The sequence below is a fragment of the Mytilus californianus genome, unplaced genomic scaffold (genome assembly GCF_021869535.1).
Source record: "Mytilus californianus isolate M0D057914Y unplaced genomic scaffold, xbMytCali1.0.p SCAF_3, whole genome shotgun sequence".
NCBI classification, from domain to species: domain Eukaryota; kingdom Metazoa; phylum Mollusca; class Bivalvia; order Mytilida; family Mytilidae; genus Mytilus; species Mytilus californianus.
In genome coordinates, this window is record NW_026262679.1 from 98,131,925 (window position 1) to 98,145,848 (window position 13,924).

A 13,924-nucleotide genomic window follows, 5' to 3' on the forward strand; every position below is an offset into this window, starting at 1 on the left:
TTATCTTGAATTATATATAATGAATAAATATTTGAAAACCCCTTATCATCTATTTTTATCAAGTAAAAATGGATATGGAGTTGTTGAAAGGTATGGAATTATTGTTCTTTTAACAAACAAAAAAAGAAGATATGCAGTTTAAACACACTAAAAAACCATTGCGTACGTTGAAAAATAGGTCGATAAAAAATCTCCAGTTATGAAGCCCAAACTCCAGCTGAAAATTTCCAAATCTCCAGTTGTGGCTTGACAACTCTGTCACATGTCTGGCTATATATCTGACCTGAAGTCAAGTTCCTACTCTTGAATCAAAACATTTGGAATTTTTAATCAAATAAGTAAGACATTATATTGTTTGAATCTCAGAGTACAGATATGAAGGTGTCATACTATGAATTTTAGTAAAGAATGGAAGATTTTTTTTTTGCCCTGTGAGTGAAATAAATTCAGGAGAAATTGGCCCGTAACCTCTTTGTCAGCTCAAATTAGAACAAGAAGGAGTCTGTTAATTAAAGTCCCTAAAAAAAAATAATAAAGATAACATTGAAGAAGGCCTTAATTCAAACATCGTCATCATCCAGTTTTTATTTGTCAAACACACAAAAAAACAAATTTTGATAGGAACAATGTTGAAAATTTTGTCAGAAATCAAAATTTAATGTTTGAATCAGTGCTTACATTGAACAGATTGAAAATATATTATTGATATTGAATAAATACAACATCACATGCAGTTTTGTAAGTTGATACATGTATTTTCATGTACTTAGATATTTTTTTATACAGGTAAATTAATCAATGAGTGATTGATTTCTCTTAGAAGAAATTTAAAGGTCCCAGTGAATAAACTACACAGAGAACAAGAGCTATTGTATTTATTCAATGGGACAATTGAACTGACAAAAGTTTAAATACCTTGACCAAGTGGAGATGATTCTGTGGATAAGTCTCATTTGGTTCGCAATAAAAGTTAACTTTTCTGTACATTTACTGTTCATACCCTTTCTCGAGTCGTCAGGATTAATATAGTTAAAATACTCCAATAAGCAATTCTCATTGAATGAAGTACCAGTATATTATTTAAAAATTACCCAGAATAAGCCATACGAAAACTACCATTAATGTGTATTTCTGAAACTATCATCTCTGACATCCAATTAATAATAATAATAATTCTTTATCTTAAGAGGAATAAAAGGAAGTTGCAAATTTCTGTTAATTTTCAATGCAACAGGGAAAATGTTTGACATACAATGGACACAGTTTAATATCTTGATTTGTTGTGGGTGCCAAGTACAAATCTCGTGTATACTAAACGCGTGTGTATCGTTAAAAATCATAAGCCGAACATCTCAGATGAGTTTTTACCATGGAAAGTTGACTCTACTTTCAGAATTTCCTGTTTGATACCATTCAAACTAGTGAATATATTTCTAATGTTCCAATTACCATCTTGAATGAAATAAAATGCTCCGCAGGGCGCAGCTTGATACGACCGCAGAGGTCGAACCCTGAACAGTTGGGGCAAGTATGGACACAACATTCAAGCTTGATACAGCTCTGAATTTGGATTGTGATTAAATATTTGACACAGCATAGGTTTCTGACACAGAATGAATGTGGTCTAAGAACTTAAAAATTTTAAATTGGACATTCACCTATTATGGTCCAATATCCAAAATCTAAATGCATGGTTAGATTCAGCATATCAAAGAGCCCCATATATTCAATTTTTGTTGAATTCAAACAAAGTTTAATTTTGGACCCCGATTTGGACCAACTGGAAAACTGGGCCCATAATCAAAAATCTAAATACATGTTTAGATTCAGCATATCAAAGAACCCTAAGAATTCAATTTTTGTTAAAATCAAACTAAGTTTAATTTTGGACCCTTTGGACCTTAATGTAGACCAATTTGAAAACTTAACCAAAAATTAAGAATCTAAATACACGGTTAGATTCGGCATATCAAAGAACCCCAATAATTCAATTTTTGATGAAATCAAACAAAGTTTAATTTTGGACCCTTTGGACCTAAATGTGGACAAATTTAAAAACGGGGCCCAAAATCCAAAAACTTAATACACGGTTAGAATCAGCATATTAAAGAACCCCAAGAATTCAAGAATAAAACCCCATTGAAATTGGTCAAGAAATAAGCAATTTATACGAATTATCTTCTTTTGCACAATACTGTGCAATTGAATATTTCTTGCTATTGCGCAATACTGTACAATTGACAATTTCTTGCTATTGCACAATATTGTGCTATTGGATATTTCTTGCTATTGCACAATACTGTGCAATTGAAGATTTCTTGCTATTGCGCAATACTGTGCAATTGAAGATTTCTTGCTATTGTGCAATACTATGCAATTGAAAATTTCTTGCTATTGCACAATACTTATTATATAATAATTTACACATCCTGTTTGGTGTGTATCTCCTACCATATCATTATTATTTGCTTTTAAATATAAAACAGAAATAACCAACTTAAAATGTAAAATTTTAAAAGAAAAAAAAAAGGAAAAAAAGAAAAAAAAAGGAAAAAAAAAAATCCCCCCCCCCAAAATTTTTTGAACCCCCTTATGATTAATCACCCCAAACTCAATCCCAGCCTTCCCTTTGTGGTATGGTACCTTGCAGTACAATTTCAGAGAGATCCATACACTTGAACACAAGTTATTGTCTGGAAACTAGAAAAATGCTTATTTTTGGCCCCTTTTTGGCCCCTTATTCCTAAACGTTTTGGGCAATTACCCCCAAACTCAATTCCAGCTTTCCCTTTGTGATATGGAACCTTGTAGTACAATTTCAGAAAGATCCATACACTTACACACAAGTTATTATCATGAAACTAGAAAAATGCTTGTTTTTTGCCCCTTTTTTGGCCCCTAATTCCTAATATTTTGAGGCAATTACCCCCAAAATCAATCCCAGCATTCCCTGTGTGATATGGAACCTTGTGGTATAATTTCAGAGAGATCCATACACTTGAACACAAGTTATTGTCTGGAAACTAGAAAAATGCTTATTTGTGGCCCCTTTTTGGCCCCTTATTCCTAAACGTTTAGGGCAATTACCCCCAAACTCAATTCTAGCTTTCCCTTTGTGATATGGAACCTTGTAGTACAATTTCAGAAAGATCCATACACTTACACACAAGTTATTGTCATGAAACTAGAAAAATGCTTGTTTTTTGCCCCTTTTTGGCCCCTAATTCCTAATATTTTGAGGCAATTACCCCCAAAATCAATCCCAGCATTCCCTGTGTGATATGGAACCTTGTGTTACAATGTCAGAGAGATCCATACACTAACTCACAAGTTATGTCTGGAAGTTACAAAAATGCTTATTTTTGGCCCCTTTTTGGCCCCTAATTCCTTAACTGTTGGTACCATAACCCCCAAAATCAATCCCAACCTTCCTTTTGTGGTATTGAACCTTATGGTAAAATTTCATAGAGATCCATTCACTTAAACTAAAGTTAGAGTGCGAAAACCAATGTGTCTTCGGACGACGCCGGACGACGACGACACCAACGTCATACCAATATACAACCGCAAAAATTTTTTGCGGTCGTATAAAAATATGTTGAAAGATTTAAGTTTTGAATCCATCGCCTTTACTATGGAAAACTCAACCCCTTCTTGAAATGTCAGTTTTAAAAACCTAATAATAGCACTTAAATTATATAGTAAGATTTGAACAGGATCAGTTCAAACATTCTCAAGAACGACAAATGTGAAAATTTTCAATTAACTACATGTATGTACCAATAAGTTTTGCAACCATTTATTTTCTACCTCAGGAATATATTACTATGTTAGTACCATAGCTTTATTTGGCAAAACCTTTCAGAATTTTGGGTCCTCAATGCTGTTCCACCTTGTATTTCATTTGTCCTTTTAACTTTTTTTATTCGAGTGTCCCTATTGAGTTTTTTGTAGACAAGAAATGCCTCTGGTGTACCGAAAAATAAGCCTAGCTGGTATATCTTTGAGGAGCTTATTTGGTAAAGTGAAGAGATAACATGAATATGTATCCATTGGGCACCATGGATGCTATTAACACTAGAGCATACCCGGATTGGGCACATATATTAAATAGTTCACATCATAATGTACTTGTGTACAAAAAATGTACCAAGATATAAGTTGATGTGACAACATTCCCAACAACTTCATCGTAAATTACCTTATCCAAACTTCAACCTAATATGGAACAAACGGAGACTAACAGATATATAGACTGGAAAACAAAATGCCCTCCTACTATTGTAGCCCCTGAGTTAGCATTGCAGAATATCTGTGATTGATTGATTTATCCTTTACACACTTTTGTCTTAAAAGCCATTTCAAGGTTTCATGCAGGCAAACATTTTTTCTCAAAGGTATGTTAGGGACACAAAATGTGTTTTTGTTTTGATCAAAACTGTGATTCAGTGCTTTTTTGGGGGTAAATTTTGGGATTTTTTTTTAACAGTATTTCACAATTCTGAAGAAAACTTACCATATATATAGATACTGTAAACCTATTAAACAATTTTTGAATAAATAATTTATTTCCATCACTATAATTCTGTTTTGCCAGCGATTGCTGCTATCAAAGTAAAAGTGTTATGTTGATCGCAAATACAGTCAATTTACCAGGAAAAAACAAAATCAAATTTTTTTCATCTGATGATATTTCTTGATCTTAAAGAGGCTTATTTCCAAGTTTCTGAACATTCAATGAGGGTTTTACAAATTAATTGATGTCTAAAAAGCATAATCAGAGATTGATTGTTTACGTTAGTTGCAAAGACAAACGTTGTCAACTTATTAGTAAATAAGGAAAAATTATAAAAAAATTGGATTTAGATATTATCTCGTAAACCTAAAATGGCTTCTGTCAAAGTTTCATAAATTCTATGAAGGTTTAACATAGTTATTGATGTCTAAAAAACTTTAACCCAAGGCAGTATCTAAATAAACTCATCATAGATACCAGGATCCAAATTTTGTACGCTCGTCTACAAAAGACTCATCAGTCACGCTCGAATCAAAAAATGTTAAAATAAGCCAAATAAAGTACGAAGTTGAAGAGCAATGAGGACCCAAAATTCCAAAAGGTTTTGCCAAAATACAGCTAAGGTAATCTATTCCTGGGGGTAGAAAATCCTTCGTATTTAGAAAACTTTCAATGTTTAGTAAAGTTAATTTGTAATTATGACCATATCAATGACAATTCATGTCAACACAGAAATGTTGACTACTTGCCTGGTGATGTAAATGTGACCCGCAAAAACTAATTAGGTCCTTTATCAGTAAAACTTCAATTTCATATTAGCATCAGAGGTTCAAACTTCTAATATTAAGTGTAAAACTGCAAACTGCCAAACTAACCTCATTTTGAGATATTGTAATTAATATTTAGATATGAGGAACAGCTTAACTGAATAAATTGCTTCGCTGAGCGCAGCTGGATACGACCGCAGATGTCCAACCCTGAAAAGTTGGGCCAAAATGGACACAATATTCACGCTTGATACAGGTCTGAATTTGGATTGTAACTAAATTTTTGACACATAATAGGTTTCTGACATAAAATAACTGTAGTCAAAGAACTTCAAATTGGTTATATGATTTGAATTTATATTCAATTTATTGCTTTTGTGCAATACACTATGCTGTTGCGAATTGACCCCCCCCCCCCCCCCCCTACACTATGCTGTTGAATATTGACTCCCCAAAAAAAATATTTGAAGAAATTTTCTTTTAATTTCTGAAATCTGAAATGAGAAAAATTGTCCCCCCTCCAATTTTTTTCACCTCCCCCCTTTCCCTTATTCCCCAAAAAAATTCTTTCCCTCAAGATATGGTCAGTATCTCAATTCAAATTTCTAATGCAGTTTGCAACCAAAATTACCCATTTAAATCCATCATAAAAGTTTTAAAATATAAAATGACGTACATAGTCATGGCTAAAATTAATATCAATTAATAGTAACTGCTAAAAATAAATTGACAGCTAATCACTTCAAGACAATCATCATTTCTTAATACATAATTTATAAGCAGTGTAAGGGAGGTAATCAAACAGTGTTCTTTAATTTGAATTGGATTACCTCCCTTACACTGCTTTTAAATTGTCTCAATTGTCCTTTAACCAGAAAAACTCTTGTTTTTCCCCTTTTTTTGCCCCTAATTACTAAATGGTTTGAGCCATAACCCCCCAAAGTCAATCCTAACCATCCCTTTGTTGTATGGAAGTTTGTGGTATAATTTCAGAGAGATTCATACACTTTAACACAAGTTATTGTCTGGAAACTACAAAAATGCTTATTTGGGCCCCTTTTTTAGCCCCTCATTCCTAAACAGTTGGGACCATAACCCCCAAAATCAATCCCAACCTTCTTTAAGTGGTTATAAACCTTGTGTTAAAATTTTATTGATTTCTATTTACTTATACTAAAGTTACTAACCGGAAACCATCTGTCTTCGGACAACGACAATGTGATACCAATATACGACCAAAAAAATTTTAATTTTTGCGGTCGTATAAAAATATGTTTTGTACCAAAATGTATTTTACAAAGATGTTAATGTATGTTAAATATTTTTGGGAAAAGCTATTGCTCATATATATTTTGCCTGAAACAGGTCAAATACATAAATTTTGAATTGTTTATGACGTCATGGTTACATCACTAATGACCTTTCTGCACTAGTGTCCTGATTATCTTAACCTGTTCATTATAAATTAAAATAACATTTTGATGAAAGGCTTGAATAAGTTTACTGTCTTTGCAATTTCATAGTGTCAAATAATGGTTTTTCATACCCCCTCCTTTAACTCAGGATACTGTTTTTATCATAACCTCAGTCTTGACGACATGGAAGACACTAGCGCAGGAATGCATACATCTCACTTCTGTAACAGAATGTTTCAGGCTTGTCAGAATTTTGAAAAAACTGCAATAGGTGGAGGGCAACATTTACAGTCAAGTCACAGTAACACTTTTATTTAATTTATCACAAATATAGAAATTCATTGTGAATTTTTTTTATAAGTGCAGAAACATCCAGCTTTTTATGATATTTTGTTCATAAAGCTAACAAATTCTGGAATTGTCTTTCAAATCTGTCTCCATGGTAAGGTTATCATTATATTGTTGTTGATGAAAAACTGTCTATAATATTTTTTTAGATAAATATCAATTGCTTATTATAGTTTACAGTTATATTAAAATGTTTTTGTGTGTTGAATTTGTTTTGGGCAATGCACAAGATAATATCTTCTTCCTGAACTGTTTATGACATTCCTGAATGAAATACAGCAGCCAATATTAAGTGTAGTACAGTAAGACTTCTCATCGGCAGATTAAGTACTTTGAGCTTGATTGATAACCTTTGATTTTGTCCTTTTTGAATTTACATTGGAGATTGGTACTTTTGTTACTTTTTTTTTCAGTAATTGCGAGCAATATCTGTGCAGTTTGATTTGATATTCATTATTCAGAAATTGTCCTGTACCTGTTTTTATTGTATGTTCTTTTATATATGTTTAGTTAAGCTACACATTTACATAAAAAGAGAGAGATCTAAATAACAAGATTAACCTTGCCACATTTTGCATCGTCTGGTCCTAAGTCAGGAAACTCGATCAATAGTAGTTGTATGTTATATCGTAATGTTTTCTGTGGGATGACAGAGCTTGACATATTGTGTTGACACCTGTCTATTATTAAAGACTGTTTCTTGCATTCTAGAAGTGTTTTGTTTATTTGTCATCAGATTGCTAGCTTATTATTGACATATACGCCATATCTCCTTTTACTGTAACTAAAAACTTTAACCTAATACACACTATCACATTTTCCATATTCAGTGACCTGCAAAATCTGGGATTTTACCCCTTATTTGGCATTTATTCTAAAAAGATCACATCATAATGAACAAGTGTACTGAGTTTTAATTTGATGAGTTCACAGCTTCAAAGTAAACAACCTCGACTAAAACTTTGACCTGATATGGGTGGATGAAACAGAGCGAAATGTACAAATTACAAATAGATCTATAAATTAAATAACACATACAATAACAATTTTATTTCCACTGACAAATGACTGTCATACATGATAAAATGTGAGATAAAACAACATCGATGTCTTATAAAACATGAAATATCAATGAACTGCTAAAATAATTAAATGATTGGACCACAATGTAGAAATAAATAATCAATTCAATGATCATCTTCAGGACTTTATAAAAAAAAAAATTCATGATAAAGAGTATTTCCTCCTTTATAAAATAACATTGACTGAACTGGCTAGGGTAAATTATCTTTTAATGTCTCTCCTAACTATTTTGATCTCCGAGAAGGCTCTGATGCTGTAGGGGGTGGTGGTGCACCTTTCTTAGCCAGATCGTCCATGTACTGAACCAATATTTTGGCTCTCTCTTCTGCAACACAGTCTAACACTAGGTATCTTTTATCATTCTGTAATGGCAAATCAATAAAATTTACAATACATATAGTAAACTAAGGTGTATATCTGATCAATGTTTTTCCTGTAGTCACACATTTATTTTTTGCATACATTCCAATATTTTTGTCAATTCAATTTATACTTTTTGTGGAGTTTTATTTTAGCAGTTAGAGTAAGAAAATTAGAATAAAATTCCCTATAATCAATTTATGTAATATTCTTTAATATACATGATTACATTTATGCATAATACGTCATGTAAAGTTTCATGAATACAACAAAAAGTAACAGTGTTTGTAGAATCATGAGGTTTTTACCATTCCTCTATCCAAATAAACTGTTAACACAGAGATATGTCTCGCCTTTTTGTACCTTTGATAATGCAAATATTCAAAGTCAATGAACCATGACTGAAGGTACATGGCAAAACAATCTCCATGGAAATGAGATGTGCCAATGCTAATACAACTGCATACCAAATACCATAGACTTATCATAAGTCGTTCCCTTTCAACAAACCTAAACACAAACATTGACTTATAAACTATGTAAAAGTTTCAAAGTCAATGAACCATGATGAGGGGGTGGGGCTATATGATCTCCATGGAAAAGATACTTGCAAATGCCAATAAATTTGCATACCAAATATCATTGAATTAACATTAGCGGTTCATCTTAAACTGATCTAATCACAAACTAATACATGTAAACTAAGCAAAAGTTTCAAAGTCAGTAGACCATGACTGAGGGGGCAGGACCAAATATTCTCCATGGAAATGAGATGTGCTAATGCTTATACAATTGCATGCCAATTAAAATTGGCCTACCAGTAATGGTTCCCCTTGAACTGACCTAATCACAAACTAATACATGTAAACTAAGCAAAAGTTTCAAAGTCAATAGACCATGACTGAGGGGGCAGAGCCAAATAATCTCCATGGAAATGAGATATGCCAATGCTTATACAACTGCAACCAAATATCATTGACTTACCACTAGTGGTTCCCCATAAACTGACCTAATCACAAACTAATACATGTAAACTAAGTAAAAGTTTCAAAGTCAATAGACCATGACTGAGGGGGCAGGGCCAAATAATCTCCGTGGAAATGAGATGTGCCAGTGCTAATACAACTGCATACCAAATATCATTGACCAACCACTAGTGGTTCACCTTAAAATAGACCTAATCACAAACTAATAGATTGTTGACGCCGCTGCCGGAAACAGCAAACCTATGTCTCGCTTTTTGACTCCGTCAAGTCGAGACAAAAAGGGTTAATATTTTCTACATTAAAACTTAAAATCAAATTATCTTGAATCAGACACATCTTTATAATATCATTTCCTTATGAAACATAAAAAAATGTTTCAATCTTAGTCAGGAGAGTTTAGGGCAAATGTCCTGTCACTTAGGGTGTATACTTTTAATATTAATTTGAAGCCTCAAGTATGAATCAGCACAAATTACCTGTAATATACTTTCAATATCTTTCAGATGAGAGTCCGATTCCTCTATTAGTATCTTTGATCTAAAACAAAAATCATATATACTTTATTTTGCCCCGGATCATATCCTTTCACAACATTTTTAGAGTAATCATGACTAACTGTTCACTTTGTTTTTCCTCATTATACTGATTCACTGCGGTTAAATTGATTGATTGATTGTTGGTTGCTTAACATCCAGTGGCAAATATTTCATGCATGTTCAGGACAAGACTGCTGTTAAATTATCAAAATTCAACAATAAGGCAAGAAATGTTCAACATAGTAACCATGAATTAAATCTTATTGTAAAGTTGGCATAAACACCAGGTCCTTCATAATTCCATAGCCTACATCAACATCAACAATTTTCATTTAATTTTTTTCAAGTCCCAAGGCTTATATCATATACAATTACAAACAAAATGTCAGCTCTTATCTGCCACACCTGAAACTTCCTGGATTTTGGGTCACTTGCCTAGATTTTGTTTTTAACAGTAAACAAGAATATGTGCCATTAGGACACTATGCCAACTCTCACTACCATTTTAACAGGTTCAGTGAATGATGAGATATGTCAGTCAAACCCTAATTTTACATATATCTTTTAAAGTTCACATCACAATGAACAAGTTTCAAGTTGATGTAATCACAACTTCTTGGTAAACTACCTTGAACCAACATTGAAACCTGAATTGGAATGTACAGACAGGAACATTTTCCCCATTGTCCCCTATAGATGGGGCATAGTACAATGTATGTCAGAGGATGAAGAGGCACCAAAAATTTTATATCGACACAAGTGCTGATTTCATAACATTTTGTAAGTTTTAGGGCTGTAATTCAAAAGTAGGTCAACAGTAACAAAATGAAAATTGGTCTGTAACTTGTCATTTTCAAGCTCAATACGAAATTTCACTCCTATTCCTATAGGCAAGATAAAAAAAAAAGTCCCCCATACTTCTACTTTTCAGAATGATTTAAAGAAGGAAAGGAAGAAGACAAAGAATGCAAATTGATAAAACTATAATCAGCTTGGCATATAAGTACATAATAAATTAAATACTGTCAATTTCTTACTTGTAAGTTATCAGTTTGGTCTCCTTCAGTAACTCTCTAAAATCTGCTTTAGCCTGTACATACTTTTCTCTCAAGTAATCGTCAAATTCTTTTTCTCGTTTCTGTAATACAAAATAAAATAAAACTAGAATGTGTCCATAGTACACGGATGCCCAACTCGCACTATCATTTTCTATGCTCAGTGGACCATGAAATTGGGGTCAAAACTCTTAATTTGGCATTAAAATTAGAAAGATCATTTTAAAGGGAACATGTGTACTAAGTTTCAAGTTGATGGACTTCAACTTCATCAAAAACTACCTTGACCAAAAACTTTAACCTGAAGCAGGACAGACGGACGGACGGACAAACAAACGAACGGATGCACAGACCAGAAAACATAATGGCCCTGCTACTATCATAGGTGGGGCATAAAAATAAAAGTAAATAGATTCTTTAGAATATAAAGTAATATGGATTCATTTATATAAGTGTATCAATTTTCATGCGTTGAGGAAAAAATTGTAATTTTGTGAATATGGGATTCTGTGGTTTTGCAAAAGTCTATATATACAAGCCTATAAGAATTGTGTAGTTTAATAACATGTAAATGCAAGGTTCATCTATATCCAATAAAATTGGTTCCCCTATAAATAGTAATGAATCCACAGTATTCAGTTTTGGGCAGTGTTATTATGGTTTAATTTTCAATTATAAATATAGTTCTAGGTATAGATTGAGGGCGACTCATTACATTTAACATATCATTTGACATTTAATAAGGACTTACCTTGTCACTACATATTGCTGAGAACTTGGTATACCTAGGATCTTCTTTGATCATTTTCTTTGTTTCTTTCCAGCTTGTTGTTAAATTTATCTGAAATTTCAAGAACATTTTTAATATTACATTTATTTTTGGTCATAAGTTTTAAATTTACTGAAAGTTCAATGTGCTTTCAAGCCTCCTCCCCTCTAATCCCTGAAGTCTTAAAATCATTCCTTTATTCATTTATAGGTCTATTTTAAAATAAGTTAATTTTGGATGTAACGCGTCTTCTGATTGGCTGACATTGTTTTGTTTATAAGCTCATAGACATAATTTTGTCATGTGACCGTGACGTCATCAACGGTTTTTCATGGTTTACTCCGGTTTAAAATGGAATTTAGAACTAAACTATAAGAAATGACTGTAATATTTTTCTGTCTATTCGAAATAACATAAAAAATGTGGTGCACACTTTAAAAAAAACCACTACGTGGGTTATTCAGTGTGCACCACATTTTTTATGTTATTTCTTCATAGACAGAAAAAATATTACAGTCATTCCTTAAATAATAAATGTGTAGTTATACACCTGCTTTATCTTTGACCATAATATACACAAAACCAAGAAACTCAACTATTATTATGTTCGATGAATATCTAAACAAACCATGAAACTGTGATTTGTAAATTATCCATTTTTTTTTTACATATGGTAATTTTACAAACTATGACACTGAAAAACTCTGAATACAGACATTTTTAAAGTCAACATTTAAAGCAGAAATTAATAAGAATGTCCATACCTCTTGTGTTTCATCGAGTAATTTATGGAACATTTCTTTATTTTTCTTGTATAAATTTTCAATGTGCTCTTCAAAGATTTTTTCTTTTTCATCTCTCTCTAATAATTCTGCCATATCCCATCGATGATCTTTCCTTAACATTTTACGAGTTTCTCTCCAAGATGCATCTGCTGTTTTGACCTAAAATTCAATAGTATACTTATCATCAGTGCAAAGCAAAAAGAAAACCGTTACCAGAACTTTCTACATCTTTGAATAAGAATTGTCAGATATGCTCAATATAGTTTTCATTTTAAAATATATCCCTGTAGTGAAGGAACTTTAAATTTTGAAGATTACGTACTAACAGGACTAGTTTAGTCTCACCATATTTGTGTGCCTGCCCAAAGTTAAAGAACTTTTCAGTGGCTATCACTCGTTGTTTCTGTTAATTTGCATAATTTGACTTTAATTTCTAATCATCCATGTTGAGTTTATTCACATCTAGAGGTTGCTATACAGTGTGGATCAAGTTTAATATGATTCACAGCGACTATGTCATGTTTAGTTCCAGTCTCCCACAGTCTCCTACTAGTTTTCATAAAGAAGACGAATGTTATGTCATATGCAAGTCAACATTCTACCTAAAGTGTGCATAAATATATGAAAAGAAATCAAATTAAGACATGCTAAGTATATAATTCATGGATATTTTTTATAAAGAAATTGTCAACAAGATCTACAAATTTTATCATTAGATTTTTTTTTTGCCTCACCTTCATAACAAAATGCATCTCTTACAGTTAATTTTTTAAAGCAAAAAATAATACTCCTACATCCAAGAAATTAACTTCAGAGAAAATTCACCCAAGACCTTTTTTTTTAATTATTTTTTTATCAAACATCGCAATTAATATTACCAGATCAACAAGGAGGGCATTGAAGACTTGAATTGCCTCATCCTTTTTGTGTTGTTCCCTTTCTTTATCTCTTTCTCTGAGCGACGATGACAATGACCTTTGTACTTCCTCTTCACGTTTACGAATACTAGCTTCTATTCTGTCCTGTTTTTCTTTTTCTTTCTTCTCATCTTTTCTATCATCGTCTTCATCTGATTCAACCTGTAATGTGAGAAAGTTTTAAGTTTCAATATTGGATCTTGGTAATGCTTTATTCACAAATATATGCTGCTTTTTAGATATTGTCCAAATGTTAATATGAATAGCATAAAGAGAAAGTAGTAACTGACAACGAAATTACAATATTTGAAATGTCTTTTTGAGTGTGAAAGAAGTTTGCTTGATTACCAGGTGGATCAGAAATCATCATTAACCTTGTTTACTACC

At 32.2% G+C, this 13,924-nt stretch overlaps 1 protein-coding gene and 1 long non-coding RNA gene across 3 annotated transcripts in view; both read right to left on the minus strand.

Annotated features, from left to right (window-relative positions):
- Positions 1-5,641: 5,641 nt before the first annotated feature.
- The window catches only part of LOC127733329 (uncharacterized), a 166,241-nt gene continuing 157,958 nt past the window's right edge, over positions 5,642-13,924 (minus strand). The window contains exon 2 of the long non-coding RNA XR_007997080.1: positions 5,642-6,398. This is a non-coding gene — a long non-coding RNA (uncharacterized LOC127733329). The remainder of the gene's footprint in view (positions 6,399-13,924) is intronic.
- Positions 8,082-13,924, minus strand: part of LOC127733289 (transcription elongation regulator 1-like) — a 41,213-nt gene continuing 35,370 nt past the window's right edge. For both annotated transcript variants that reach the window (XM_052242644.1, XM_052242643.1), the window contains exons 16-21: positions 13,499-13,699; positions 12,600-12,779; positions 11,818-11,907; positions 11,049-11,149; positions 9,952-10,012; positions 8,082-8,491 (exon numbers count right to left, since the gene is read on the minus strand). In XM_052242644.1, coding sequence (XP_052098604.1) covers positions 8,354-8,491; positions 9,952-10,012; positions 11,049-11,149; positions 11,818-11,907; positions 12,600-12,779; positions 13,499-13,699 — 771 coding nt within the window. In that variant the 3' untranslated portion in view covers positions 8,082-8,353. The remainder of the gene's footprint in view (positions 8,492-9,951; positions 10,013-11,048; positions 11,150-11,817; positions 11,908-12,599; positions 12,780-13,498; positions 13,700-13,924) is intronic.